This window comes from Hippocampus zosterae, chromosome 2 (assembly GCF_025434085.1).
Source record: "Hippocampus zosterae strain Florida chromosome 2, ASM2543408v3, whole genome shotgun sequence".
In the NCBI taxonomy this organism is placed as follows: Eukaryota; Metazoa; Chordata; class Actinopteri; order Syngnathiformes; family Syngnathidae; genus Hippocampus; species Hippocampus zosterae.
The window spans coordinates 19,246,178-19,273,694 of record NC_067452.1 but is presented as its reverse complement, the minus strand read 5'-3'; the positions used below and the strand labels follow the sequence as shown (position 1 = coordinate 19,273,694).

Genomic DNA, 27,517 nt, shown 5'->3' with positions numbered 1-27,517 from the left:
CATCTTTTCTCCTTTTGATGTGAAATTTCACCTCCTTGTCCTTCCTGATGGTTTTAGGTCGGAATTGTAATTTCTTTGTCCCTCCATCTGCCCTTTCTGACTAGCAATTCTTTTTTTCTTTAGTCATATCATGAAAGGTGGAGAGTTTCATTTGGGGAACTGGGCCTTTCAAGCTACATGGAACATTACTGGTAAATGCATTTCCACAAGTAGGTTAACACCGAAGCTGAGCGAGAATTCTAATTTGGTCAGTTCTTATCTGCCTTCTGGGAACAGAGTTTCTCGTGTCGCAAAGGAACAACACAGTCTTTGTCAGTCAGCTGACAACATTGTCTGTTATTTATACTCTAAATGTAGCCACAATCTAATGGTTGGCATATATGCATCGATAACTGTGGCACATCTTTATTTGCCCTTTACAATAAGCCCGCCAAAAGATGCTTTGTAAAGAAAAGCAGTCGCAACATATGAGGTGTTACAAAAGTTACAGTATATTTCGAATCCAAACTGCAAGTGTTCTCCTTGGAAGTCATCCACCTGGAGTCGAACACACTTTCCCAGCCTTCTCTCCCACACCTTCATGAATTTCTGTTATCCATGTCTTAAAACGGGTCTCTTTGAGCTTTGGAAAGAGGAAAAACCACCAGGTTGGGCGAGTACAGATAAGGGAGTTTGTTCCAGCAGGGCTGATGTTCTTCTCAGCCAGGAACTGTCAGATGCTCAGGGCATTGTGAGGAGTTGTGTTGTCAAGTTGAAGCAACCACAAGTTGTCCTACCACTGCTCTCACCTCTTCTCATGCTCTGGATGAAGCAAAAGCAGCAGGATGTCTTTGTGGGTGAGCTGGTTCATTGTTTGACCCACACCAAAGGGGAAAAGTCATACTGTAGTTTTCCTCATCCATTGTAATTATAATATCAGATAGACACTATGTACAATCTCTTCTTCCTCTCCATAAACATGTTTTGGAAATAGAATGTATTACATAACACATAACAGAAAACACAATCTGGTTACTCAGCATCGAAAACATTCAAAGTACCGTGGTTGATTTACAATGTTTACAAGTTTACAATGAAACCAAGCACATTTTGAACAGGGACGTGGCACCGAAATCTGGGTATCATGATTCGGTTTGGGACCAACAGGTGGCACTGTAGGGCTCCCCCAGCAGCTGCACACCTGTTGGTCATTAGGTAATTAGTGCATAAAAGGACTCCTGCCCGAACCCTCGGTGTCCGGTCATTGTTTGCTCTTGCTACTGTCATGTTTGTTTGTTCGCTGTTCCTTTGCTGCTGTCATGTTTGTTCTAGTAGTGTTTTGGTTAGTGATAGTTTTTATTTGTTACTGTGGACTTTGTTTTGGATTTAGTTTTCTTGTTTTAAATACAATTCGTCAAGTACACCCTGCTCCTGCCTCTTCCCTGCTTTTTGGGGTCCACCACCAGCACGCATCGATGATGTTTGTTGACTGGGAGATGGAGATATGAGGGGTATTTTCCCAATGACACATCACAAATGAAAATAGATTAACTATCATTACGTTATCTACTAGCTGGGCAGGGTCCCTCTTCTGCACCTTTGTGGACGGGAGAGGGAGGTATTTCACTTCTGCCATCAATTTCCAACTTTTGGAAGCCTTCCGATTCCAATGAAGATCCAGATGGCAATTGAGGTTATGTTGGAACAGGCTTCCTGCTACATGGACTCGCAAAACTCAATTTCCGAATTTGATTCAGATTTTTTTTTTTTCAGAGAATCAAGTGGGTGCATGATTCCCAAAAACAAAGACAAATGTCTTCTTGTCTCCACTGCTGTGGACCTTTTGATGGCAGACTAGATGGAAGAAGTTATCATGTTCCTTTAAACCACCAAATCCAATTGCGTTTGTGGTTCTCCGCATCTTGTGATCTGCTCAGCTCTCATTAGCTAAAGCAGGGTCTTTCTTTTTGGCCTGGTCGTCTGCCAGCTTCTCATTTTCCTCCTTTACGCTGGCATGTAATTTAGACTCTGGCAGTGGCGGGAGCTCGCTACAGACCGGTGGTGGGCACGGCACCAATTGCAGCCCATCGATGTAGTTCATGAGCTGCACAGAGCTGTAGAGGTTCTGCGGGGGGCAGGTTGTAGAGAGGGCAGGTGGGGGTGCATTTGGCTGTCCCGTCGTGCTGTAATTGGTCTCTGGCCACGGGGTTGGCGAGAAGGCTTGAGGAGGACACATGCAGTATGCGCTTGGCATGAGTGCTGTTGGAGGCTGGCTCACGAGTTGTTGAAGAGTTGTGGTGGGCGTCAAGTCGTGTGGGATGGTGAAGGCATCCGACACCTGGCTGGGTGACTTGGTGGGATCGGGGCAGTCTTTAGCCGTGGCGAGATCGATGTTGGCAAGGCTCACCTGCTCCCATACCTCGGTGTCCAGGAAGCTTGGAGCTACGAAGCCATGGAAATTAGTCAGGTGGTGGTTGATTTCATCCAAGTTCCCCTTCTGAGGACGCAGAGTGGGAAGCAAATTGAATGGACATCAAAAAGTCTCTCATGACGTTGGTGATGTTTTTTCAGTTTTTCCTTCATTCTCTCTCTCTGACTCACAGGAGGAGGAATACTTTTTTGATTGACTGTACATTCCAAAAAATAAAACTCCAAACCGATAGTATTTAGGGTCATGGTCACACTGCATTCCGAATGAGCATGCTAGGAACATAGCCGCCGCAATGCCGCAAGCCTAATACAGTATTGCTCGCGCTGCTACTTTGTGGATACAAGATATGTGCTCTCTGTGACCATTTCCAATGTGACAATATCCATCATCACATGCCATTTTGTATGCCCATGTGTAACAATCATGCTCATGCACATTTAGTGAGGGGCGTCAGAGACTTGCTAGCAGTTTTAACACTTTAACCCCCCACCTCACCCTTTTAAATGAGTCGACTCAGTACTTTTACTTTAAAATATACCGTACTTACTGAAATATAGAGCGTGAGTATGTGTGGTGAGCAGAAGACAGAGGACACATAGAAGATGGAAGTTGCGTTACCTTCAAAGGCAACGGGTCAATGCCGATGATACGTGGTTTTGGAATAGGTGGCCAAAAGAAGTTTTTCACTCTGCATGGTAAAACAGTAGGATGCCAGATTTAAGGGAAAGGTACAGGGGAGCTTTTCATTGCATATGAAGAAAAGGAATGTGAATTCTCACCTCACACGTTGTGGAATGACACACACAGAGAAGGCCAAGATCGCCACCATGCTGATGGTTGTCACCAGAATCACCATGATGAGTTTGTCTGCTTCAATGAACGGAAAAAAGCGAACAAGATCAGAATCAAAAGACTTATTTACAACCTAAATTCTAATTTTGGCGAATTAAATTATTAAACGATTAGTTTATTTCCAACAGTTTCCCGTCTTCATTTTGGAGCCTCTTTAGCTTGTGCTCAAATATACATCAAAATGCTTTGCTGATATTGCCCCTCACCTAATAACATCCATACATCCATTTTCTAATCCGCTTATCCTCACGAGGTTCGCGGGCAGGGTGGAGCCTATCCCAGCTTTTTACGGGCAGTAGGCGGGGGACACCCTGAACTGGTTGCCAGCCATCGCAGGTTGACAGTCATAAAACACAATATTCTGTAAAGCCTTGCAAGATCAGCCCAAATACTTTGAATTGGCTGAAACATAATAGGCTCTCTTTTATGAAAACGGCTAACGTTTAAAGGCCTAGGTAACAAGTGCAATAATGCCCATTCTCTGTTGCCACGGCTGCTTGTAGATGCACGCTCTCATCGGTGGGGACATCGTACTCTGTACCTGCTGGCGCCCGAGAAGGAATGTTCATCAGCAACGGCTGGCTCCACTTGCTCCACAAGCCGTAGTTTTGCGAGCGGCACCGTACGCGAAACACATAGTCGTTAATGGGAAGGCCGAGCAGCTTGACTTCAGGATCTCGCAGTGACTGCTTAACCTGCAGGACGTGGGACAAAACTCAGCTAGAAACCCCAAGGGCACTTTGCTATTTCTCCATTATACCTTCCATTTGTCAGGCTCGCTAACTTGTCTGTACTGCAACTCGTACACCAGCGTGATCCAGCCGTATTTGAGGTCTGAGGGTCTCGGGTACGTCCAAGACAGCAGCACGTCATGACCCATCTCGTCCCCGCCTGCATCCATCAACTGGTAAGTTAGGTTGACCGGAGCTTCGGTCTGTACTGTAAGAGAGGTAATAAAGCAAAAGACCTGATGTCCACAGGCTGGCTCAGTCCTGATCACCCTCAAACAGAAAAAACACATGTACAATTTATTCTTTTAAACCTTTAAAAAATCTTGAATAAGTGGAAATAAACAACCAATGAATGTTTTCCAAAAAGAAAAAAAAAAAAAAACAAAAACAAGGGTTGCTACCACCGACTCCAGCTCCGGCCTCCCCGTGTGGAGTTTGCATGTTCTCCCCAGGCCTGCGTGGGTTTTCTCCTGGTACTCCGGTTTCCTTCCACATTCCAAAAATATGCATGGCAGGCTAATTGAACACTCAAAATTGTCCCTAGGTGTGAATGTGAGTGCGGGTGGTTGTTCGTCTCTGTGTGCCCTGCGATTAGCTGGCAAAATGACGAGAAAATCCAAAACACAAAGAACATTAACCAAGAATACATAACCGTAATACTTGCAGAACAAAATTACTATGAATTACCAGGCAAAGGCTATGAGGAAGGAAACTGTCTCGAGAATTGAAGCATAAGCGGCCAGAGCCGTGAGCAAGGCTTAATAATCAGACAGCCAGTTGTCGGCTTTTAAAGGGGAGAAGCAACGAGGCCGGATTCGGGACAGGTGTGACTCATGAATGAATGCCTACTCTCCCGTTGGACACTGAAACGCCCCCAAAACAAACAAGATAGGATCATGAAAGTGAATACGTTAATCTGCACGTGACGAACCGCGAGTACGTGGGATCCACTGTATAATGCTGCACCTTACTGGGTCACGGTATATGTACTTGTGGAACTCTTTGATTGTTTCTGCATGACTGTATTATACTGCCCCCAGTGGCCATGTCACACACTAGATGAGGCAATGAATACATCCATTTTCAACATCGCTTATCCTGAAGAGTGTCACGGGAGTTGCTGGAGCCAATCCTTGCTGACTTTGGGCAAATTGCGGACCAACCCCAGAACTGGTTGCCAGTCAGTCACAGGGCAAATATAGAGACAATCATACACACTCACGCCACTACTGAGTGTGAACCGATCCCACCCTGCCCGCACACAAGTCGCGCCAGTGTACCACGACACCATCAACAATGGAATGAATACACAAACTGTTTAACACTTTACATTCTATTTAATTATGTTGGTACTTTGTTTATTAAGTACATTACTATCAGCGGTAGTGCTATTTTCCTGATGAAAGAAATCGTTTTTTAGAGTATGATCTTGGAACAAATTAGCACAGCACTGTACAGGTAAATGTTTGGGACTTTTTAATCGGGATTATTTCTTCATCATTTCAATTCACGTGTACTATGATCTTTGTACATGTGGTCTTTTGCAACAAAGCTGACTTTGACGCGGGCTTCCGCATTAGTCCTTACCAATGTCGGCCACATCGAGGCAGTGCTGTGGTGAAGTGACGTTTTGGCGAGCCATGACAGCCGTGACATTCATGCAGTAGATGTTCCATATGAATGTATGGCTGCTGTCAAAATGGCAGCTGTTGGCACCGGCGCTTGTGTAGTCAGGACACTCACGCTTGGGCCCTTTGCTGAAAGGAACAAAGAATAAATCATCAGAGCAATCACTTCCACATGTCATTTCAATTTCAGCACGCAGCCCTGCGGGGAGTCTTAAAATGTGTGTGTGTGTGTGTGTGTGTGTGTGTGTGTGTGTGTGTGTGTGTGTGTGTGTGTGCGTGCGTGTGTGTGCGGGTGTGTGAGTGTGTGTGCGTGCGTGTGTGTGCGTGTGTGTGTGTAATTTTTCCTTTTTACGAAGATAATAAGTGTGTTCATACTCTCTGGAATAAGTGAGCACGTAGTTCACCTCCTCTCCTTCTGTCAGGTTACCGAGCGGATGCCACCAGCAAGTGAACACCTCCAGGTTGGGCGAGCGGCATTTGTAGATGTGAGGCCTGGTTGTCACGGCAACCTCACCTGCATGGGGTTGGAGGTGGGGGACGTCCTATGGTTAGATAAATATAATCGAGCGTCTCCAGGACATACGAAGGCACGTGTTAACATCCTTATTCATTCAGCCGGACTTGAAGGGAGTAAACCATTTCAAAGTTAGCTTTGACAGTGCACGTGTTGAATTACCCCACAGCTGTCATGCGTCATCAAACATACAAGCACCGACAGTCAGCCCACCAAGTAAAATTGATTGCCATCTGCAGGCGGTGGGAACATGGCGGCCGATACCAATTAATAAACATCAGAGAGTCAAACAGGCAGAAGTGAAACCTTATTTTTGATCACCTGGCCTCTGTTCCGTCTCGCATAAACAACATCAGTGTGGCCTTGATGTTCGCTTTCGGGAGAAGATTGAAGGATATGAAAGTCTGTCATTATTGTACACGGAAAGTTTTATAAGTCTTACAATATTCATCGTTAACAAGATGGAAGGTGGGCTATCGAGAATTTATGTACGTAATCAAGAGTCCTGTAAAATTTATTGCGTTCATCTCAGTGTTTTTTCCCCTCCATTCATGTTGGTCAATTAAAATGCATTTATTAATTGATTTTGTATTTATTTATCCACTTAAAAAATGTTGTTTGCAATGTTGGAGTCAACACAAAGACAACATATATAGACAATCAGTCCGCTTTCACAATTTGTTCAACAAGGTCTCTCAACGGTTACTTATCAAAGCAATTGGAGATTAATTTGATCATCAGTTATTAGCTGGACCTCTAGAAAATACCCCCAAAAAACTTTTGAAAACCTTTCAAGTGAATTCATGTTTGTTTCTAAATAGTAACATTATGCATGTTTGAAGATGATTGCTGAAATCATACAATACAATACAATACATGCGGATTTATATAACGCTTTCACAACAGCGGCAGCTGTAACAAAGCGCTTAACAAAACAGTTCATGCACAAAACAACTGTGTTGAAATGAATTGTGGAGATATGATGTTAAACTGTTTTTCACCCCCCACGCTGTATTTACCTAAATCTTCCTGGCTCAACCATGTAGGCTGTAGAAAGTTGCTTGACAAAGTTGCTTCCATTTTTCGGCTGAGGGCCATTTTGGCCATTCAGAGACAAAAAGGCTTGATTTTTGCAGCATTTAATATTGGCATTATTTTTAACCATCCAAATCAGAGGAATGCTAGGTTTTGATTTTTGTATTATAATTTTTATTTCGTCTTGACTTCTGTTTTTTAAAATTCAGTTAATTTTCATTCGGTTTTTAGAGCAGGTTAGTTCATTTTTATTTTTTTAATACCTCTTTTTTTTTATTTCAATTAGTTTTAATTATAGTTTTAGGTTTTTGTTTGTTTGTTTGTTTGTTTCAAATATATGGAGAATTAGTGGAGTGCAAAATAATTTTAAAAAACAGGTCACTTAGTATGATGTAATAAAGTAAAATTCTCAAACGACTGTTTGACATTCAATTTGAATCTCAAAATAAATACATTTAAAATGAACCCCAACAACTCATGTATACAACAAATCGACAAAAAAACTTTCACTTAGCAGTGACTCTCACTTGCAGGGCATTTCGACGGAGGAAAGAACCTAAGCAGCCACTCTCAGAACCGCCTTTGTACTCGTCTCCTCCATGAGCAAGGAAGCAGCCCGCCAACTTCCAAGCAGACAGAGGCAACGCCGTGCTGGGACTCACCTGCCGCTTGTCTGTCTTCAGCTTGGCTGTCCAGTTGTTGGATTGTGTTGCCGCCCACTGAGGCGACAAGCAAGCAGAGCAGCAGTCTCAGCATCCCGCAATCGTGGCACAATCTGTCAACACAAACAACACGGACTGCTGGGAACTCTGTGGGGAAGTTGGCCGACAGCAACGGGAGCGTCTCCCAGTCATGAGACTTATCACAAGGATGAACATCCCCCTGCTGGCCCCTTCCTCCCTTCTTTTTGCATTGCCAATGTTATATCAGACCCAAGTAAAGAAACCCTTTCGAATCAACAAGCATACAGTAAAAACAGCAGTGGTTTTTCGAGGATTACTTCTCTGAGCTTCTTTGAAAGTCACGCCCTATTATGTTACGTACATGTGGACTGAGCACTCACTTTTTTTTTAATCTTATCGCAGGAACACAGTCTTGTCCAACTTGTGCATCCTCTGATTCATCAAACAACTACACCCCCACATACACTTACTCACATCAAACACATTTCCTGATTTATTTTTCCAAATTTGGCAGACAACACAAGGAACAACAGTCCTGTTAACTTTTTTTGCCTTATTGTTATTAAATGAGGTTTATCTAATCAAGCATGCAGCATCCTTTATGGCCGTCTGCAATAGGGGTTGCATGACTTCAGAAGTGGACACGAATGTGATCAAACGCCCAAGCCATGTCAACTGGTCACTTATATTGTCGCTATTTTTTTCAGCGCGGTCTTATAATATGAAACAAACACACAAACAACACCCCAAAAATTGCAGGAGGATCTAATGCTTTGCAATAATATTCACTGACAACGGACAGTTCACGCATCCAAATTTATCTACGCTGAATATACACCTTTGAACACAAGATGAAGGCACACCTAATGTTGGGTGCTGGTATTTCCAGGCTGAGGCAAAAAAAATGATCTGGCTGTGTCCGAATGTGCATTCTATTCCCTATTTAATGCACTATTACAGAGTTACGCCATATTGTAGGGCTGTCCGAATGTCCAGGGAGGATAACCAGAGAGGGTACTCCAAATTACCCACAACACATTTGCAACAGCAATGAGCATTGATGTTCATCCACCAGGTTCATATAGACCACAAAGCATTGCGAGCAGGGAAACAAGAGCGATTCTGGGAATCTCAAAGGGTATTATAACTACACACCATGGAAATCAGTACGGTAATTCTTTTTATTTCATTAAAAGATACGGCGGTCACGTGATACGCAACGAGGAGAAAGTAGGGACTGTAAGCTCCGACTCGCCAAACAGAATGAAGGAACCACTATTAGTGTGCTACATATAGTGTGCAACTATAAAGGGAATGAGGGTGGACATTCGGATGCAGCCAATGTGTCACTGCACAAGGCCGGGAAAGGCTTGCAGAACTTTCTCATTCTGGGGCTGGCTTTGTCCGGCATGCCTAGCTCTCCCTCATTGCACATTTAGAGTTATTAGAGGGACAAGTGAAATTAATTAAGGTGCCGTCCTCATTTCATCAGTTGCTGCCCTAACGACATTAGCGACACGTCAACTGGTCTAAACGTCATCGTGGGGTAGCCAAATGCGACAGTCAGATCGACTGCAGTGCTCTTTAGGCTCGTCATGATGACGCATGGGTCACATCTTCATGATGGTCCTGATTATTTACGGTGCTACACGTAGCGACAGTTGAATCGATTCTGTAGATACGCTCTCTAAAGCGTCGCATGCTATGCAAGCCACGGGTCCGTGTCAGCCGACAGAAAGTGGCAAAATATGAGTCAGAATGCCGTGTTTAGACTAGTGGAGGCGCATGGAACATATCGTCAAGAAAATGTTCGGGTTGACTTCTTTTTATATGGATGATCCTTGTCATTTGGTTAAAAGGTCCCCCTCACTTCATCTTTCTGACTACATTTTGTGTGAAAATTGCAAATGATGTTCACGTTTATCAACATCGAGCGATTGCCAGCGGGACCAAGGACCTTTTTTAAAATAAATGGCAACATTTTCCTTGACTGTCGATTTTAAACGCCGTCAATCTGATACCTAATAATATGATAAGGCAATTCGAAATGCCTGTGGTTTAATATTCACATTCAGACGAAACAGGACTCCAAAATGAGTTGGACAGCTTTACTGTCGTCTCCAGTGTACTCTAGGTGTCAAAAAGTTCATGCAGCTAATTGACAACTCCTACAAGTGTGCTCGCGGCACTGTATGACATCACGGCCCATAAACTGTACTGCAGAGTTCAAAGCATACCCATCCTTATGTTTTGCTCAATTTCCCCCTTTTCTAACAATTGTTCAGTTTGCTGCTTAAAGTTCAACATCCAAATGCGCTCGTCAAAGAGCCTTTGTGCCCGTAATCCTCAAATTGAGAATTTCCATGTTCAACTGACTGGAACGGTAATGCTCCAGCAGCGCATTTGACTATTGTTGACCTCTCGCTGTTTCCACGCAGCAACTCATGTCACACGCTGTGTCACACTGAGGTAACGCTTGAAAAGCGATTTATTTCAATTAGCACTGGCGCCTGTTGAAAAAGCCCAGCAGCAGCAGCAGCAGCTGTCCCAAATAAAAAGGCAGCTGTCCCAAATATCATCAGCTGACGATTTGGGAGAAGATGGGAATCCTTCTAATGAGGTGGTCGGGAGACAGTCTGTATTGAGTCCACAGACCAAGCATTTCAGAGCAGAAATACTTGCGCACGGTCTTTCATCGATAGCAAATTGACTTATGTGTAAAAGGACACAAATGTCATCTGCAGACAAAAGTCTTTTGCATCAACAGCCCTGAGGCTCAAGAACGCAATTTTACTTGGATGTCACAAGATGAAATCAGGATCACGTTGTACATACAAATAGAGAAAGTGCAATCCAACTGTGTGTGTGTGTGTGTGTCCGCCTGGATGTGAAATCCAAATCATGCGGATGTTTTTCCTGTGAAGGAACTGCACCCCCGCTGGGTGGAATCTACTTTAGACTGATTTTCTGGTATTGTAGGAGTTGCTAGCTGAAATACAGATGAAAAGACATTTCAGGAAGTTCATCCCATTTTGACAAACCCACTACTAAACGACAATACGTTTTGTTTTCAGAACTAGGACTGTCCTGCTTGCTTGGACCAAACATCTCATCTTTGAAAGTAGGACCACCATGCTGATCACATGACAAAGGCTCATCATTCTTCCTTCCAGGCTGAAACATTGAAGCAAAGCATTTGAGTGCGGTGGATGCGCTGAAATGACAATGACACTTTGGTCTTCAATAAATAACTTGAATCATGAATTAAGTGTCCCAAATAGAACTTGAAATGACACTTAGGGACACAATGGCTCACTTTGTGGGTGTTTTAGATGGAAGCTCCACAGAGCCAGTGCTGCTAAAAGTAGGTTCCGAACAGTTTACGCATGAACAGAGACCTGTGCCATATCCAGTCAGCTTGCAATGGGTGGAGAAGCTTCATGTAGCACATTACACAGTAAATTTCAGAAAATGTCATCCGACTGCGGTCTTCATTCCGCAAGTCGCCTTTGTGATATGGGCAGCGAAGACGCTGGGAATCGCAGAGAAGACATCGAGAAGCGCTTACCGGAGAAAGAAGAAGTCACTCGATCTGGGCCATTCAGAGGAGAAACCTCAGAGAAGACACCAAGAATCTCGGAGATGAAACTAGAAACCAGTGAGAAGACTTACTCAAAAGCAGACTATGGACTTTTAAAGAAGCCACTTTGAGTCGATAACCTACAAACAAAATGCACTTACTAGGCAATGACTCGATAATTGACAGGGTTGGCTTTGAATTATTATTCATGACAACAAGGAGGGGGGGGGGCTCCAAAGTCACATCACCTTTCCAACAATTACAGCCAAACAATTGTTATTAATTAAATGTGGCTGGCAATGGTTCGTCTGTTAAATAACTGTTTTGGTGACGTTTATCAAGTCAACTGGTAGGACGCCAATCAAGTGGACCCACCTTGCCTGTAGAAGAATTGCAGAAGCGCCTGTTGCCTCTTTGCCGGTACAAATTCCTCAAGTCCGTTCCCCCGTTGATGCAGCGGCAGAGCGGCTGGCTGTTTGGCTCAACTCAACTCTCAGAGGAGCGCAGCCCGCGCGCGCGCCTCATTAATTACGCTTGGGGTGCGCGTGCTCGCGCGGGCGTGTCCAGTGCACCGGCGTTTGATGCATCGGACGCTCCCATCGAAACGGAACCGTGATGTCGACGTGATTCTCCCGCCTTTCACAATCACCCTATGAACATTCCAAGGAGTCATTTATCCCCCCTCTTATTTTTCATAGCACCAAATTCTGCCAATTTAACCGAGTTGTGTTGACTTTTCAAAGCGCTGTGAATGACTCATAAGTCAAAGAGGACATGCTTACGGATAGAATGAATGATGAAATGAATATTACAAAGGTAAAACTTGAAATTCATTTTCTGTCCTCCCTTTCGAGGGTCTCGCTGGGAGTTGTGCACAGTGAATCCATAAATCATTGTTCCCGCCAGTTTTTGTGGGGGGGTTTTCTTGTTGCTACAAAAAAAAGTATCGGCGAACATTTGCGACCTTGAACAAACCCTGACAAACTCTTATGTGAACACAAAATTCCTGCCTTCGAAAACACTGCCAATTATTGCCCCCCCCCCCCACCCCCCAATAGGGGCTTTAAGATCATATCAAATGTGCAGAGAGAGATAAGAAAGTGGCATCCATTTTCAGCGATCCGTGGTTTCACACATTAGTCATCGGACATGCCCGCGGTATTTGAAAGTGGAGACAAAGGCTTGATGTCGCACAATTTTGAAGACGTATTGTTTCTTTACTTTGTGATTTTGTGAACCATCTTCATTTTGCAAGATTGTAAACAATACTCTTGTTTACAAAATTCTTTTTGTTTGTCGTGCTTAGAATGTCAGCGATACATGCTCTTTTTTGGCTTTAACACCGAGTAAATTTAAATTAAATGCACAGGTTTGAGCTGGACCTCAAATAGAGTTAATGTTGTTCCAATAATGACATAAGAGGGCAAATTGTCACGTAACGCGGCCTCACGGCTTTCGGGGTCGCACGCCTTCACATGTATTAAATCGCAACTACAACAAAGGAGATTAAAGAGTTGTGAAATGGTCTGGGCTCATATCACAGTAGCTGTGTAACAGATTTAACATAATCCCCTTTGCTCAGAATATAGGAGGCAAAAATCATAGGAAGCCTCGGGTCTGAATTCGTTTAGTTTCTTTTAAAATGTTCACGGACTTTGTGACCCATTCACTTTGGATGATTTGAGAACTAGAAGAGCAACACTGACACTGCGGAAAATCCAGCGATCGTGTTGGTCCGATTGAAATCATAGATCCATTTATTTACTAGTGCGGTTGTCCTTGCAGGTGAGTCAGACCCTATCCCAGCAAACGTCAGAGATTTTCTCGGACAAAGTTAAAGAAATGACTGGGCACACAGGAAAATTGTCTTCAATATCGGCGCGAGCGGATCTCTGAGAGCGAACGACGGTTAGTTGCTCCGATGATACACACTCTGCTCCCTCTCCGCCGGTTCGAACTTTTCTTACAAAATACAAGAAAGACACTGCCCCAGAGATTTGCATACCGCGCCCCGGGTCCGGCCCCTCGGTAGTGCTCTGATCTACCCGAATACACAAGTCACTGACTTTGCTGATGACAAACGTCCGCCTGGGCGCGACAGCTGTTCCCAAACTGTCTTTTGGTGTTCATCAACTCTTTGTTCCCAATTTGTTTATTCCCACTCTGTGATTGAATCTAGCCTTCGCCCCCCTTGCTTTGACGTGATTACTCAAGAAAAGGCCCTCCGCCCAAACGGCCGACACCTCTGCGCCGAGTATGTCCAGACATGCCCAAATTAACCGAAACATGATACAATTTTGTTCATAGATTTCTCTATCAGCTGACTACGGGTGTGACCAGTCCAGGGTGTCAGCAGTCCATCAGAGGACACGTAGAGACAAACAACCATTCACAATCACAGACAATTTAAAAAGTCTTCAATGAACCGTTGCATATCACAGAAAGCGTCTGGCCGCGACTGACTGTATTTGTTTGTTGCTGTGAACAAATAACTCGGTGATATATGGATATACATGTACATACTATATATATATATATATATATATATATATATATATATATATATATATATATATATATATATATATATATATATATATATATATAATTAGCTCTGCCAAGGGATTCCAAAATGTAAACTACAGTAATTAATCATACAATGTGATTAATAGCAATTAATGAAATTTTTTACTTGTACTATTTTCTACAAAGCTTATAACTGATATTTGAAAAACAACTCTTAAAACTTCTCGCTAACGGATTCAGTTCTGCCACCAGCTAGAGGGCACTACAACACCACATTCATGCTGCAATTTGAGTGTGGCGTGTGTGTTCAAAGCATGCTGATGGCTTGTAGATTACATCAGTGATTACGAACCGCTACATATTTATTCCCAATTGCCCTTCTTCAATGCAAACGTTTACATTAATTGTCGTAAATAAAGAATTTCTGATCAAATATCCCATGGCACACCCGATGATCCCTCGTGGTAGGGAATAAGTGATATCCAAAACGTGACCGAAAACAAGAGAACATTAGTGAAGGGATTTTCTTTATTTTTACCGTAACAATCATCCTGACGTATTACGATTACCTTTATTCTCCACTCCACATTAAACAGAATGGCAATCATGCCGAAGTGAAAGCTCACGTTAATAAGATCCCGCACTTTGAAACACGAAAGCAATTTATAGTAGCCGCCAGCCACTGTGACTCACTGCCTGCATAAATAGAAAAGGAAAAAAAAAAACAATTACAAAGAAAGATAACACAGTCTACGTCGTGTGATTCTGCATTTATTGGCATCATTGATATTTCGGTGCAACTTGAAACAGGAAGCCTAAAGCAACTCTGTATTTGCTTTAGGTTTTGAAATGTTCCACTTCCTCCTCGTCTTTACCATCCGATGTCACGTTCCTCCTCAACCGTCAGCTAACAGATGAGCGCCCCGGTGGACGGTCTCACGCGAAGAAGTGCTGCCTAATTGGCGACCTCACACATCTGTCAATCTTGACGCCAGTTGAAGTGACAGTCATGGGAATCGTGTTCATATGGGTACCGACCATCGTCAGTTGTGTCATAGCTGGTGGTGTGTTACGCTGTGCGGTTTCATCGCCTTACTCTAAATGACTCGTTGGTGAAGAAATCCATCGACTAACATGACATCACTTCAGATCCACTTCCCTATTTGCTCCAAACAAAAAAAGTTCCAGCTTCAAGGGTGTGCATTCACTCTTCTGCTTTGCACCAGCACCAAGCTCGCGCCCAGACTCAGCATGGGGAATTTGGCGGCCAACGAGGGACTCTCCGTCTTTGTCATTGTGAGAATACTTCACTCGCTAAAATGTTTTATGCGCTGACGATTCATTTTTGCTTTGTCGCAAAAGCCTAAACGTTCTGTCCGTCTCATTATGTCTACCTCGTCTAAGGCCCCATTTCTAGGTGAAGAAAAGCAAAAGAACACCTTAAAACAGTAACAGTGTGGGGGCGAGCGTCACTCTTTGGGGTTGTTCTCGTTCAGCTGGAACTTGGAAGGCCCAACTGTTTAAAACAGCAACGTTAGTACAACACCGTCAAAGAGGGGGAAAAAAAACAACTGAACATTTTTGGGCGTTAATCAGAGGCATTTGAAACGATGTGTGCCGACTCGTGTGTGTGTGTGTGTGTGTGTGTATATAACATGAGTTTGAATTGAGTTCACTCTCAACACAACCGCAACCCAGTTATAAGATGGGCGGGGGGGGGGGGGCGTATTTCGTTAACTTTTGACAGGCTTCTACCCGCTCTAAGTAACATGTACTGTACGTCGCGTGTAACATGGTGTTTGTTCTCGGTCGAACCAATCACATATTTCGTCTCGGGGCAACACTTCTAGGTAGCCAGATAAATGCATGAACGCAGCCAAATTCATGAAAACTGTTGGAATGAAAGCGGTGTTATCAGATGAAGTCAGTGTGTTTTGTCGTTGTCTGCTTCAGCTGGTTTGGCTTGCCATCAACGCCTTCCTCTTCGTCCATTTCTACATGGCCTTTCTCGTCGACAAATGGTTCTACACTCGTGTGCTGCTCGGGGTGAGTTTGCAGTTCGTTCCGACGTCTTCATCCTAGCTCCACATTAGATCTCAAGATTGACTTCGGCTTCGCCACCAACGTACTTTTATCGGAACCTCAGTTCCTTTCCAAAAATTAAAACTGAATGGTCTAACATGTTGGGGAAAGGAAAGGAAGCTTCTCTTTTAACCAACCCAAGTAAATGGAGATCGTTTGCCATTAGCTGGGTAGTTTGATTACACTGGAGGTAATTCAAGGCAACTTGACTTTCCAGCAAGCTTTGTCCTGGGCCCGAGCTCCAGCCGCCTGTCTCAACTTCAACTGCATGCTGATCCTGCTGCCCGTCTGCAGGAACCTACTCTCCTTCATTCGGGGAACCATCCAGGTAGCAAACATTCCATCTCTGTTCAGCCTCTGGCAATTTCTCTGTAACCGAGTAAGCCTTTAGTTCTGCAGCCGCACAGCCGCTCGGCAGCTGGACCGAAACATCACCTTCCACAAGCTGGTGGCGTACATGATCGCCTTTCACACAGGTATCGTCGTTGGCAGCTTGTGAACACGATGTGCCGCGCCACCTCTTTGACCTTATGGCGTCCTCACTTTTTAGCCGTGCATATTGTTGCTCACTTGTTCAACTTTGAGTATTTCATGGACGCTCAGCTGAACCGCAACAGCAGCCTTCTGCCCTTCATACTGTCTGAAATTGGTAACGGCGACAACGCGTCCTTCCTCAACCCAATCAGGTCCAATGAAACGGTGAGTGAAATGCTTCTCGCAAAAGGTAGCGGCCAAAAGTATGCAGTCCTGAAACTGGACCCCCCCCCCCACCCCCCACCCCCTTCCCAGAACCCAACAATCGTCATGTTCACCACCATCGCCGGTGTGACTGGTGTGGTCATCACGCTGGCCCTGATCCTCATCATCACTTCTTCCATGGAGGTCATCCGCCGATCGTACTTTGAGGTGTTCTGGTACACCCATCACCTTTTTGTCCTGTTCTTCATCGGACTGGTATTGCACGGCTTTGGGTAGGAAAGCACCGAAATCAAACGTTGACTTTCTTCGGTTTTCGTGATGTTCATCGATATTTGTGCTTTGCCGCTTAGGAGGATCGTGCGAGGACAGACATCGGCCAGCCTGACCGCAAACGACCCACGCCTCTGCGCGGACCGGTTTGAGGAATGGGGAAGAAATGATTCGGACTGCGCGGTTCCAGTGTTTGCCGGAAACCCACCGATGGTACACGGCCGAGCTCGCTGACTTTAGGTAGAACCGTGTGCCTCGTTTCATCTCGCCTTTTTCCAGACCTGGAAGTGGATCGTGGGACCCATGATTTTATACGTATGCGAGAGGCTTGTCCGAATCTATCGATCCCACCAAAAAGTGGTCATCACGAAGGTAACTGGGTAGCAAGTAGAAATGTGAAATTACGATGTCACCAAAGTCCAATCTGACAAAGCGGGGCCTTCAGGTGGTGATGCATCCCTCCAAAACTCTGGAGCTTCAGATGAAGAGGAAAGGATTCCACATGGAGGTGGGCCAGTACGTCTTCATCCAGTGCCCATCTGTCTCCAGGCATGAGTGGCACCCCTTCACCCTGACCTCAGCCCCAGAGGAGGACTACTTCAGTGCCCACATTCGAATAGTTGGCGACTGGACTCAGGCGTTGTACGAAGCCTGCGGGGGGGACAAAACGGAGCCTCAAGAGGCTTGGAAATTGCCCAAGTATGAAAACGCACTCTCTCTTTTCCGTAAAGTGTCTCTGATTAGGTTTGATTGCAGCTAGCAGCAGTTGTTGGGGAAGGCATCTATAGGGCTCACCCTCGGCGGCCCCATTGTGCCGCTGTAATTCTTGCCATTTAAAGAGAGCGTGCAGACGCAAGGGATGCTAGTCGCCATCGATTGCAACAACCTGATCTGAGCAGCATCAAATTGGGGTTGTGCCGCAATCCTGCTTGACCAAAATTTAAAAAAGCTTTTCCGTTTGGATGCGGAAAACATGAACCATTTAGGCATGCGCAATATAATGATTTGTTTTTGAAAACGTTTACGGAAAAAAAAAAAAACCTGAGAAAGATTGAAGCATGTTGCTATTTCGGCTTCTTGCCTGAGTTTTAAAGAAGCGCCGTGGGTTATTCCAGGGTAGCCATCGACGGGCCTTTTGGCACTGCCAGTGAGGACGTGTTTCGGTACCAGGTGGTCGTGCTGGTGGGGGCGGGAATCGGTGTCACGCCTTTTGCGTCCATCCTCAAGTCTGTGTGGTACAAGCGCATCCAGAACAAAGACGTCTTCACCAAAAAGGTAAGACCGACATTGCCAAAGTCCACCATGATAAAACGCTTTAGACATTACGACAAGCATCCTTGTGAATGATCATTTTGAATGAAATTCAGGTACAAGCAAACGGGAAGTTCATTCAATATTGGGAGATGAGGAAATTTTGTTTTTTTTCCTACCGGCAGGTTCGCATGACTGGAGGTGCTCGTGAACAAAAAATAGTCTTCTGTGAGAGTAAGAAGCATAAACATCTCTGTCATGTTCTTGTCCAGATCTACTTCTACTGGCTTTGCCCCGAGACGCAGGCCTTCGAGTGGTTTGCGGACTTGCTGCAGTCGCTGGAGAGCCAGATGGCGGCAAAGAGTGTGACGGACTTCCTGAGCTACAACATCTACCTCACCCGCTGGAAGGAGCAAGAGGTGTCCGGCACGCAGCAAAGTTTTCCTGTCGTCTGGAAGCAGATTCATTCTTTAACCCGGTTTCTTTCTTTTCTTTTTTTTTAATAGGCGGCACATTTCTGGGTACACCACGAGGAGGAGAACGACCCAATCACAGGGCTTAAGCAGAAAACTCTTTATGGAAAGCCTAATTGGGACAGCGAGTTTACTGGCATTGCATCCAAGCATCCTGGGTGAGATCACATCTATCGCTTTGAAGTCCAATCCGTGATCCAGATTCCAAAATGCAACTTTGCAACAAGCATCTTGAATTTGCATTTTCCGCAGAACCAAAGTTGGAGTGTTCCTCTGTGGGCCGCCGCAGCTGGGCAAGTCGCTGGAGAAACAGTGTTTGTCCCATTCTGAAGCCGACGTCAAGTTCATCTTTAACAAGGAAAACTTTTAACAGGGCCATCAACACCTGGGTCCATAGTCATCAAGATGTGTTCCAACATGCCTGTCAATACTTTCATGAATCCAGGTTGTCTTCTCGAGGCATTAAATCGATGGCAACCGGATTCTTCTAGTTGTCTTCGAAGACGTGTTGTTTTGCCTCTCATCTGGGCAGCGACAGCGTGGGGGTGTCCTCTATCGAGCCTTGGTGCCCGAAATCATGAAGCCATCTCCGACGCAAAGCTAAACGTCACGTCTTCAAAAACAACCAGATCCAGTCCGGTTGGAATCGAGCCGACGCCCTGAGAATTTCCTCAGGTAGCCTAAAAACAATTAGCTCGCATCATCTTTAACCAGGAGCGTCTCCTCGTTCAAGGATTCTCCATAAGCAAGGCTGCCGTCAAGCAAACCGAACTTTTCTTGATATTTTGCGGAAGCTCTGGCATCTCGCTCCCACCAGATGTTTTGCAAGTGTGCCATTGTTGCACAAATGCAGAGCAATACACTTGGCGGTACTTTCCCCGTTGACGCTGTTCTGCTTTAGCAGTGCATCAATCGTTGGTTTCACAACTACTTCTGTTTTTCTCATTCAGTTGCCTCTCATGCACTGTTGCGGCCCATTTCTCTCTCACTAGCCATCACACCACAATGTTCAGCTGCAAACAGGAAACCTTTCACTTCTTCCTTCAGACCCAGGTGGGACAGAGCTCACCAATTTGACTGAAAAAAAATATCCGGATATCTACAGTAATAATGGCAAATTGCCTCCAGCAGCATCTTACAGCGAGACACACAGATTTATGACGCCCAAGGTAAAATTTGGCGATCCGGATTGCCTCGGTTTTTGTAGTGAACGCTTTCCAAAATAATTATGAAAATAAAACTAAGGATTTGTTGGGGTTAGAGCTGTAAACTTGTCAAATTTGCTTGCCAATAGGCCTTTAAAATGTAGAATTTTTGTTGTTGCTTTTCCAGTAATCAACATGAGCATGAAAAAACATCATTTTTAAAAAAATGCTAATATTGGCACTTTGCGGAGAAACTAAATTTGAGTCACTGTTAAAATCCTTGGGCACGACTTTAAATTGTTCGAAATTATCATGAATGGAGGATTCAAATTGAACGATCATTTGATTTTTTGGGGGGTGGATTTTTGTTCTCCCGTCTGTTTAGATTACTGACATCAACCTCCAAAAAGGTTTTAAAACTGACTTTTAAATTTGTTGAACAGCATCATTACAAAAACAAATGAAACACACACACACAAAACTCCATCAAAGGGATGGAAACAGTAATTAAATAAATCTAAACAAATACACCAGGGATGCTCGTTCATTTAATTGGAAACTACGCTCATCAAGATGAATATTCCTTCTGACACGTTACATGCCCACAACAAGAGACTAAAGAAGAGAGTAGAATTGTTTGTCACTGTAACGTGAACAATAAAATTTAATGTGCCCACCCATCTGCGCAAAGTAGGCGTTTAGAGCTGCGGTATGCGGTCCAATTTTTTTTTCAATATGTACAGTACAGTCCAGAAGTTATACCCGTACTGTGCATTCACAGCCTCTGCATGGAAGTGGCACTTGGGAGATCCTCTTCTCGTTTCCAGAAACATGCTGCACTCTTGCGTTCTACACGACGGCAACGGCAAAGACGCTGACCACGCAGTACATGGTGCGGCTTTCCCACCGCACTGTGGAACTAACTGCAAACACACAAGGGGCATTACACAAAACGCAAGTGGCATTTCAAATCAGCCTCGCTGATGGTTTTCATGTACCATCCATAGCCGTGTCCCAGTAGCAGGAATTTGCCGTGTGGAGCCCAGCACCAGTTTTCTGCATCAGGGCGCACGTAACTATGGAGAAACAATGTGATACAATTCATTGGCAAGGTATCATGCATACGACATGCAAAGAGACAAAAGAAGAACAGGGAGAAAAATCTGTGGTCAATTCAGTATGCTGTACAGCATCAATGTCTTCAGCAGGATTCCAATACAACCGAGTGTTACCGTGACTTGCGTGTTGAATGTGTAACTCAACCATGCGTTGGGTTACTTTCGTTCAAACATCTGTTGCATCAAGTTATTTTGACACCACGTACATGGGTGCTCTTCATTCACCGATGCCATTTTGTATCATGTGTTAGCGGTAAGCTAGCGGACGTTAGAAATGATGTGGTTGTTTGAAAAACATATCATTTTAGGTTTAGTTTGACAATAAACAGCTTGAAGCCTCTTTCCCGTGTCATGTGTCAGACTGCTGCTTGTGGTGAAATGAATGGAATTTGCTGCCACCATATTGTTCTCAAATCACTTTTTTTTTCTTCTTTGCTCGCAAGTCAGAGCGTAGAGTTGATCGAGTGACGTCCAGCATCTTGAAAATGTGCATGTCAGGTCATTCAATGCTCCCTGTACCATGGTACAGACTTTAGCGAAGTTTTTTTCTGCTTCGGAATAATACATATTTTACAAGCACCACATCCAAAGCTTTGTCATTAGCCACACACAATGTCCCGTCCATCTTAAGTAAAGGTAACACAACATTTCCGCATGAAACACACCAATGAACTTATACTGTTTGCCCAGTTTGACCAGTTGTGTGAGGCAGCGCTCCACTATGGCGGAGGTCCATTTGTTCACCAGATTCTGGTTGTAGTCATCGCCACCCACTACGTTCTCAATACACTGAGAGACACAAGCACATGCACACACAAACACACAGGTCAGATTGAAGCGGCAAACAGAGCTTCTTTTCACATATGCCTCGGGCCTTCTCATTTAGAAAAAAAGAAATTAATAAATTGGCATGTAGTAACGGAATACGAATATTAATTAATATGGAAGCCCAAGGAGTCAAAATTAAATAAAAACAATGAAAAATAGACGAATAAATCATACAGCATTATAGTGTAAAATTAAATATCACATAGAGTATTTTAACCATGACACACTTTTGAAAAATACCTTCTTACAAAGTCAAGTTTTAATTTCATGATGTGCTTTTCCACAAAGGCCTTTTTATTTCCACACAATGACTTGGTCTCTTCAAACACATCACATGAGGGGAGCCAGGGAAATCATTGGCTAACCCAGGGGAGGGCAAACTTTTTGGCTCGGAGGCCACATTGATTTCTAAATTTGACAGGTGGGCCGGGTCAGCATAAGATACGGTTCATATAAAAAAACTGTATACGTTGACAGTCCATACCAAACATCAACAGAACAAAAGCATTAAAGTATTACCTTTTTTTTTTTAAATGAGAACAGTGAAACAACCGTGGTATATGTCCTATATGAACGTCCAAGTATGTTAACAACATACGTGTGTGACAACACAAGCAACAAAGTGCAACAATACATTGCCCCAAAACTGCAGCATACAGTACAGATAGGTGACAAAATATAACAGTTAGGACTATTTGCTACAAAATGACACAGGTAAAAGACCTGGTGGTTTCTTTCCACTCATTCACTGTCTCAAACTTGACCTCTCCTCAATCACCACACAAGACAGCGTTGCTTAGCTGATGTCGTGCAATGAATTTTTGATGCCAGCCACGCTTCTAAGTCTTCGATGCCCATAGTTAGTGTTATGGAATTCGCTTTCCCTCTTATTAGCGGTCCAGTTTGTGGAAAGCCATACCAGGAAACGTGTATTTACTCGACTGTCCATCGAGCCACAAGCAATTCACTCTGAGCATGGAAATAGCCAGAATCGGAGTGAGCAAGAATCGCTTCCTCGTTTTTCAAAGTCTCGTACATTTGAGACTTTCCGACTCCAAACGTCTCCTGAATGTTTCGTACTTTGTAAGCTGCTTCGTTTAATCAGATACACTTCACTTTCTCTTCCGCGGCCATTACTGTTCCTCTTCGTTTGGATGCCATGATCTACAGGACGTAAAAATATTGGCAATTCCAGTAAAACTCACTGCAATAAGGAGTCTCTTGCATGTCGCCGTTTTGGATTCAATGAAAGAAATAGCAGTGTGGACAGCCGGACACACTTATTCCGTCGTATCGAGCGGGAGTTGCTTGAGTTGGCGCTACTGCGGGCTTCCTTGTCGTCTCCACCTCCCTCCCTGTGCTCTGCAACTTCAAGCAACTGCACCACCTGGCGTTGAAATGCCTGTCATTACAAGTCCAAATTAAATGAATGCAATCATTTACATCGAACCTTAATTGTGCACCAACCTTCGGCGGACCGGATTAAAAATACCAATGGGCCCGCAGGCCGTAGTTTGCCCACCCCTGGGCTAACCCTTTACACAGACATGAGAAGCAGCACTCGAGCCTCATCACTCACTAATACCGAGAAATCTGAGGGCCACGAGACGGAACGACTGCAGGGGAGAAGCCAGTTTGAGAGTTACTCCGAGGAGTTGAAAATCATGTGGATAGTCATGCAAGGCCATTTACATTAGCCTGAGAGAGAGATTGCAGCAGCAGGTTGTGTGGAAATTCCGATCATAGTCCAGAATTGACGCGACCAAATACGAATGCATAGTGGTGACCACACTCAGAGGTTCAACCCATTAACTTTGATTGACAGACCAAGTCAATGTGCTGAAAAACATCATGAAATAAAAAGGGCATTGTGGAACACTACATCACGAAACAAAAATTGACAAAACCTTTTATTAATTAAATCCTGGAAAATAAATACATTATTTTCAAACATAACATTGTCCAAATAATCATGATGAAATATAAACAAAAATAGAAGAGTCGGAACATATTTCATCATAGTGCCTTAGTTTACACTTGCTCTCATTTATTAAACAGGCATATACAGTACGGTATTTCAAAGTGTTTATAATTTAATTTTGACCCTTTTGGGCTTCCATACATACTGCTCCTCTCCCAAAAAACAGCCATGTTAAGTCTCACACAGTAGTAGTAACACACACACACCTGTATATATATATACTTCAGTTGCGGGCCGTGCATTTCAACCTTAGGCCTTCAGTGACGTCACATGCATACACGATATAGGCTCGTCAAGCAGCACTTAATTTCAGGAGCATTTAAAACCATCAAGTTTGCATTCACAATTAAGAGCAGGAAACTAAGTTTACAGATCCATCCATCCATTTTCCGAACCGCTTAATCCTCACTAGGGTCGCGGGGGGTGCTGCAGCCTATCCCAGCCGTCTTCGGGCAGTAGGCGGGGGACACCCTGAATCAGTTGCCAGCCAATCGCAGGGCACACAGAGACTAACAACCACCCACGCTCACATTCACAAGTTTACAGATATTGTCAAAAATAAAAAGATGATTCAAAAATACTAAATAAAATGCCACCCAAATTACGCTGCGTGATCTTAAACAAGTTTGTCCAATAAATTGCGCAATGTCGCAGTTTCATATAAGACACCAACCATACAATAACAAAACAAACTATTCTTTGAAAATAAAGTTAACAGATCATTCACATTTTGAGAATCAGCTATACAACAGCAAATAACTGAAAATGTTGAGCAGCTGAGCTTGAACAAACTTCCGTGAACAAAGGTGACTACAACGCGCCATTATAAATTGCAGGTGAGCAGATTTATTTGATACATTTGTCATTTTATTTTGTTACCAATAATTTAATACTAACAAAATAAAATGACAAGAAGAAATGTAAAATAAAATTAATTTACTCACCAATGTAGTGCCTGTTCACCGAGTTTCAGATCTACGCGAGTGTCCCCAAACGTTTTTAAACGCACCGTAGCTTGTAAGTGCCCAGCCGTGCTCTGATGTTTCCTTGCTGCCTTGGTAAAACAATCCAGTGTGGCTCCAAACACCAAATCGATCAGTTGCAAGCAATAGGCATTCCTAGCAGTCCAATTTGCAGCGTTTCTCAGAGGCTGTGAGCTACGGGTACCGTTCATAATTGCTCGTCTGAAAATGACGGACAAACCCTTTTCCTTGCTGGGACAGGCTAGCTAGTTGCAGGAGTTGGGCGACCTCTTCGCACAATATCAGCTTTTTGTGGAAGGCCCGTCTTGAAAATTGTATGGAAAGTAGTTCTGCAACCAGATCAACGTCTTCTCCTTCGGCCATTTTGGGTTAAAATGCAGTGATAGCTCTAGCAGGCGCTAATCCAATCACAGAACGTGCACGGCCAGTCTCGACGTTAGCCCTTCTAGTTGGCCCTAGTACGCAGACGAGTGATCTGATTGGCTATTGCAACCTGACTGTGCCCATTCTCACTGACAGCGCACAGGGGCCTGCTCCGTTTAATCTGAAGGCCCGAGCAAGTTTAATTTCCCTGGCAACACTAGCTAGGTTGAAATATGATTGGTTAAAAACTCTACCATAATAAATAAATTTATAGAGTGGCTTTCAATGTTATTTAAAATAACATTCAAAGTCACTCGACTAAATGACGTAAAGAATACAGAGAATAATTTTGTTTACATATTTATGAAAATAAAATAACAAATTAAATTTATGTTATTCTCAGAAAAGTAAATTTATTAAATTTACTTTTCTGAGAATGTTTAGGCTAGCAAAGAAGGCCTTGCTGGCCCTGACGAAACGCCACTGATATACATTTTATATATATATATATATATATATATATATATATATATATAGTAATTATGTCTGTAAATGTCAATATGGTGTCGAAAAGTAACTTACCTCCTTAACAATGCTATCGGCTTCTTCGGTGTTGAATGAGCCCTGAAAACAGTAAGATATGATGAATAATTTGAGTGCAATACTGTCGATATTTTTTCTATCGCTCTTAAAGGCATACGTAAGTCTACTCTACATACATACATAGTCCAGTAGTAGTAGTAATGTACCGTTTTGCAATCCATGTTTTAGGAATAATGGTAAAAGTGCAACAGCATGTCATGATTGAAATTACATCGAATACACTACACAGTACTCCTACGAACTTGGAGGCTGGCGCACTGATATTAGCAAACTAGAATTTAACTATTCCACCGCGATAAAGGAATGACACAAATACAAACCTCGTTATGATATTCGTCCATTTTGTCGTCTTTGACTCTTGGAACGCTCACACAAGTGTTGTTTGTGAAACTAGAGCAAAGCTGCCGGGACCAGTCAACGACTAGCTGAGAAGAGCAATTTAAAGAAGGCGTTTTGCTCCCTCGTGACATCTGCTGGTCGGAAGACTGTCGCGTCAACTTTTGATCCACTGACTTCGTACGACTTTTAAAACGTTTGCATACCTCAGCAGGTCAACAAAAACACTGACTCGCCGTTCATTTGTGCCGTCTTCGTCCGTCGCCACATCTGAGAAGAATACATAGGTGCAATCCCAAAATTTGTTTGTGCTTTTATATGCTGGCACCTACCTCCAATATCATCACATTAATTGAATTCTAGCCTGGCTGAATCTCGAATCATTAGTTCTTGCAGAAGTCATTATCCTTGAGGTTCACATACTTTTCCCACCTTGCACTTGACATTTACATCCGTTCAATTTAAACATAAACATAAAAAAGTTATCTGAACCGATATTAGCTTAATTGTTTGTCTGTTGTGACTTAAGAGAAGATAAGATCAAATCTTATGACCAATTGATGCACAAATCCATGAAACTGTCATCACGATCAGCCGAATTAGATATCCTGTAAATTAGATGTCCTGTAAAAGTCCTGTGGAGTCCTGTATCCATTTATATAAGCGATTGTCTTCTAAAATAGTCATATCTTTCTGTGCAGTTGGATGTACTGTACTAATAGACAAGGGTGTAAACCAAACTGGGCTTTTGGTCACACACCTGCTGATTAAAATAAAACACGGCGATGAACAGCAGCAATCAACCGAAATGACTGGCAGCCCTCGATGTATTCGAGGATTTGCAGCGATTTTTTTTTTTACAATACAATACAATACATGCTGATTTATATAGCGCTTTCACAACAGCGGCAGCTGTAACAAAGCGCTTAACAAAACACAGGGTTAGTAGATTACAGTTCATATATTATACTCATAACCCAGGGGTGTCCAAACTTTTTGCCAAGGGGGCCAGATTTTATGTGGTAAAATGTCGGGGGGCCGACCTTGGCTGACATTCTTTACATTGAACAACAATATTGTTCAACAAATTTTAGTAAGCCAGTCTGTTTCACATTTCCATTTTTATTTTAATTTCAACAATCTTAAGAATTTTTTATGGTTCATTTGAAACAGGTATATCACATGCAACTGCTTATTCACTTGACTTTTTCTTAAACAGAAGTCTCCTGAGTGCAAATTGATTGATTTGAAACATAAAATGTATCACCATGACTTTTCAATAGTCACAAAACCTTTGACTCGAACAACAGGGAAATGAACAAGCAATACACATATCCACAACTGCAAGGATCATTTGAAATATGACATATCAGTCAATATAAACACGGAGTGATGTCTTGTTAACTCGTGAGTGATTCCCTCTAGT

At 43.4% G+C, this 27,517-nt stretch overlaps 3 protein-coding genes across 4 annotated transcripts; 1 reads left to right on the top strand and 2 right to left on the bottom strand.

Annotated features, from left to right (window-relative positions):
- Window positions 1–389: 389 nt before the first annotated feature.
- LOC127595734 (growth hormone receptor-like) lies at window positions 390–12,040 on the bottom strand. Of its 2 annotated transcripts, XM_052057473.1 has the most exons (10): window positions 11,809–12,040; window positions 11,422–11,501; window positions 7,833–7,945; window positions 5,997–6,135; window positions 5,581–5,750; window positions 4,023–4,201; window positions 3,804–3,957; window positions 3,190–3,280; window positions 3,029–3,098; window positions 390–2,476 (listed from the first exon to the last, which is right to left on the bottom strand). In XM_052057473.1, the coding sequence occupies exons 3-10, from the start codon at window positions 7,924–7,926 to the stop codon at window positions 1,913–1,915; spliced, it is 1,461 nt and encodes a 486-aa protein (XP_051913433.1). In that variant the 5' UTR covers window positions 7,927–7,945; window positions 11,422–11,501; window positions 11,809–12,040; the 3' UTR covers window positions 390–1,912. The 2 variants fall into 2 exon arrangements, with proteins under 2 accessions (XP_051913433.1, XP_051913435.1); XM_052057475.1 differs by lacking the exons at window positions 11,422–11,501; window positions 11,809–12,040 and having other exon boundaries at window positions 3,190–3,277; window positions 7,833–9,580.
- Window positions 12,041–15,018: 2,978 nt separating this feature from the next.
- LOC127595726 (cytochrome b-245 heavy chain) lies at window positions 15,019–21,337 on the top strand. The gene is made up of 13 exons (XM_052057448.1): window positions 15,019–15,255; window positions 15,913–16,005; window positions 16,259–16,369; window positions 16,433–16,517; window positions 16,592–16,740; window positions 16,831–17,012; window positions 17,091–17,223; window positions 17,290–17,382; window positions 17,456–17,709; window positions 18,126–18,285; window positions 18,534–18,680; window positions 18,768–18,892; window positions 18,987–21,337. Exons 1-13 carry the CDS (start codon window positions 15,094–15,096, stop codon window positions 19,102–19,104), a joined length of 1,812 nt encoding a protein of 603 aa, XP_051913408.1. The 5' UTR covers window positions 15,019–15,093; the 3' UTR covers window positions 19,105–21,337.
- LOC127595751 (dynein light chain Tctex-type 3-like) lies at window positions 20,237–26,225 on the bottom strand. Its single transcript, XM_052057499.1, has 5 exons — window positions 26,076–26,225; window positions 25,735–25,776; window positions 21,663–21,786; window positions 20,878–20,955; window positions 20,237–20,802 (listed from the first exon to the last, which is right to left on the bottom strand). Exons 1-5 carry the CDS (start codon window positions 26,223–26,225, stop codon window positions 20,729–20,731), a joined length of 468 nt encoding a protein of 155 aa, XP_051913459.1. The 3' UTR covers window positions 20,237–20,728.
- Window positions 26,226–27,517: the final 1,292 nt, after the last annotated feature.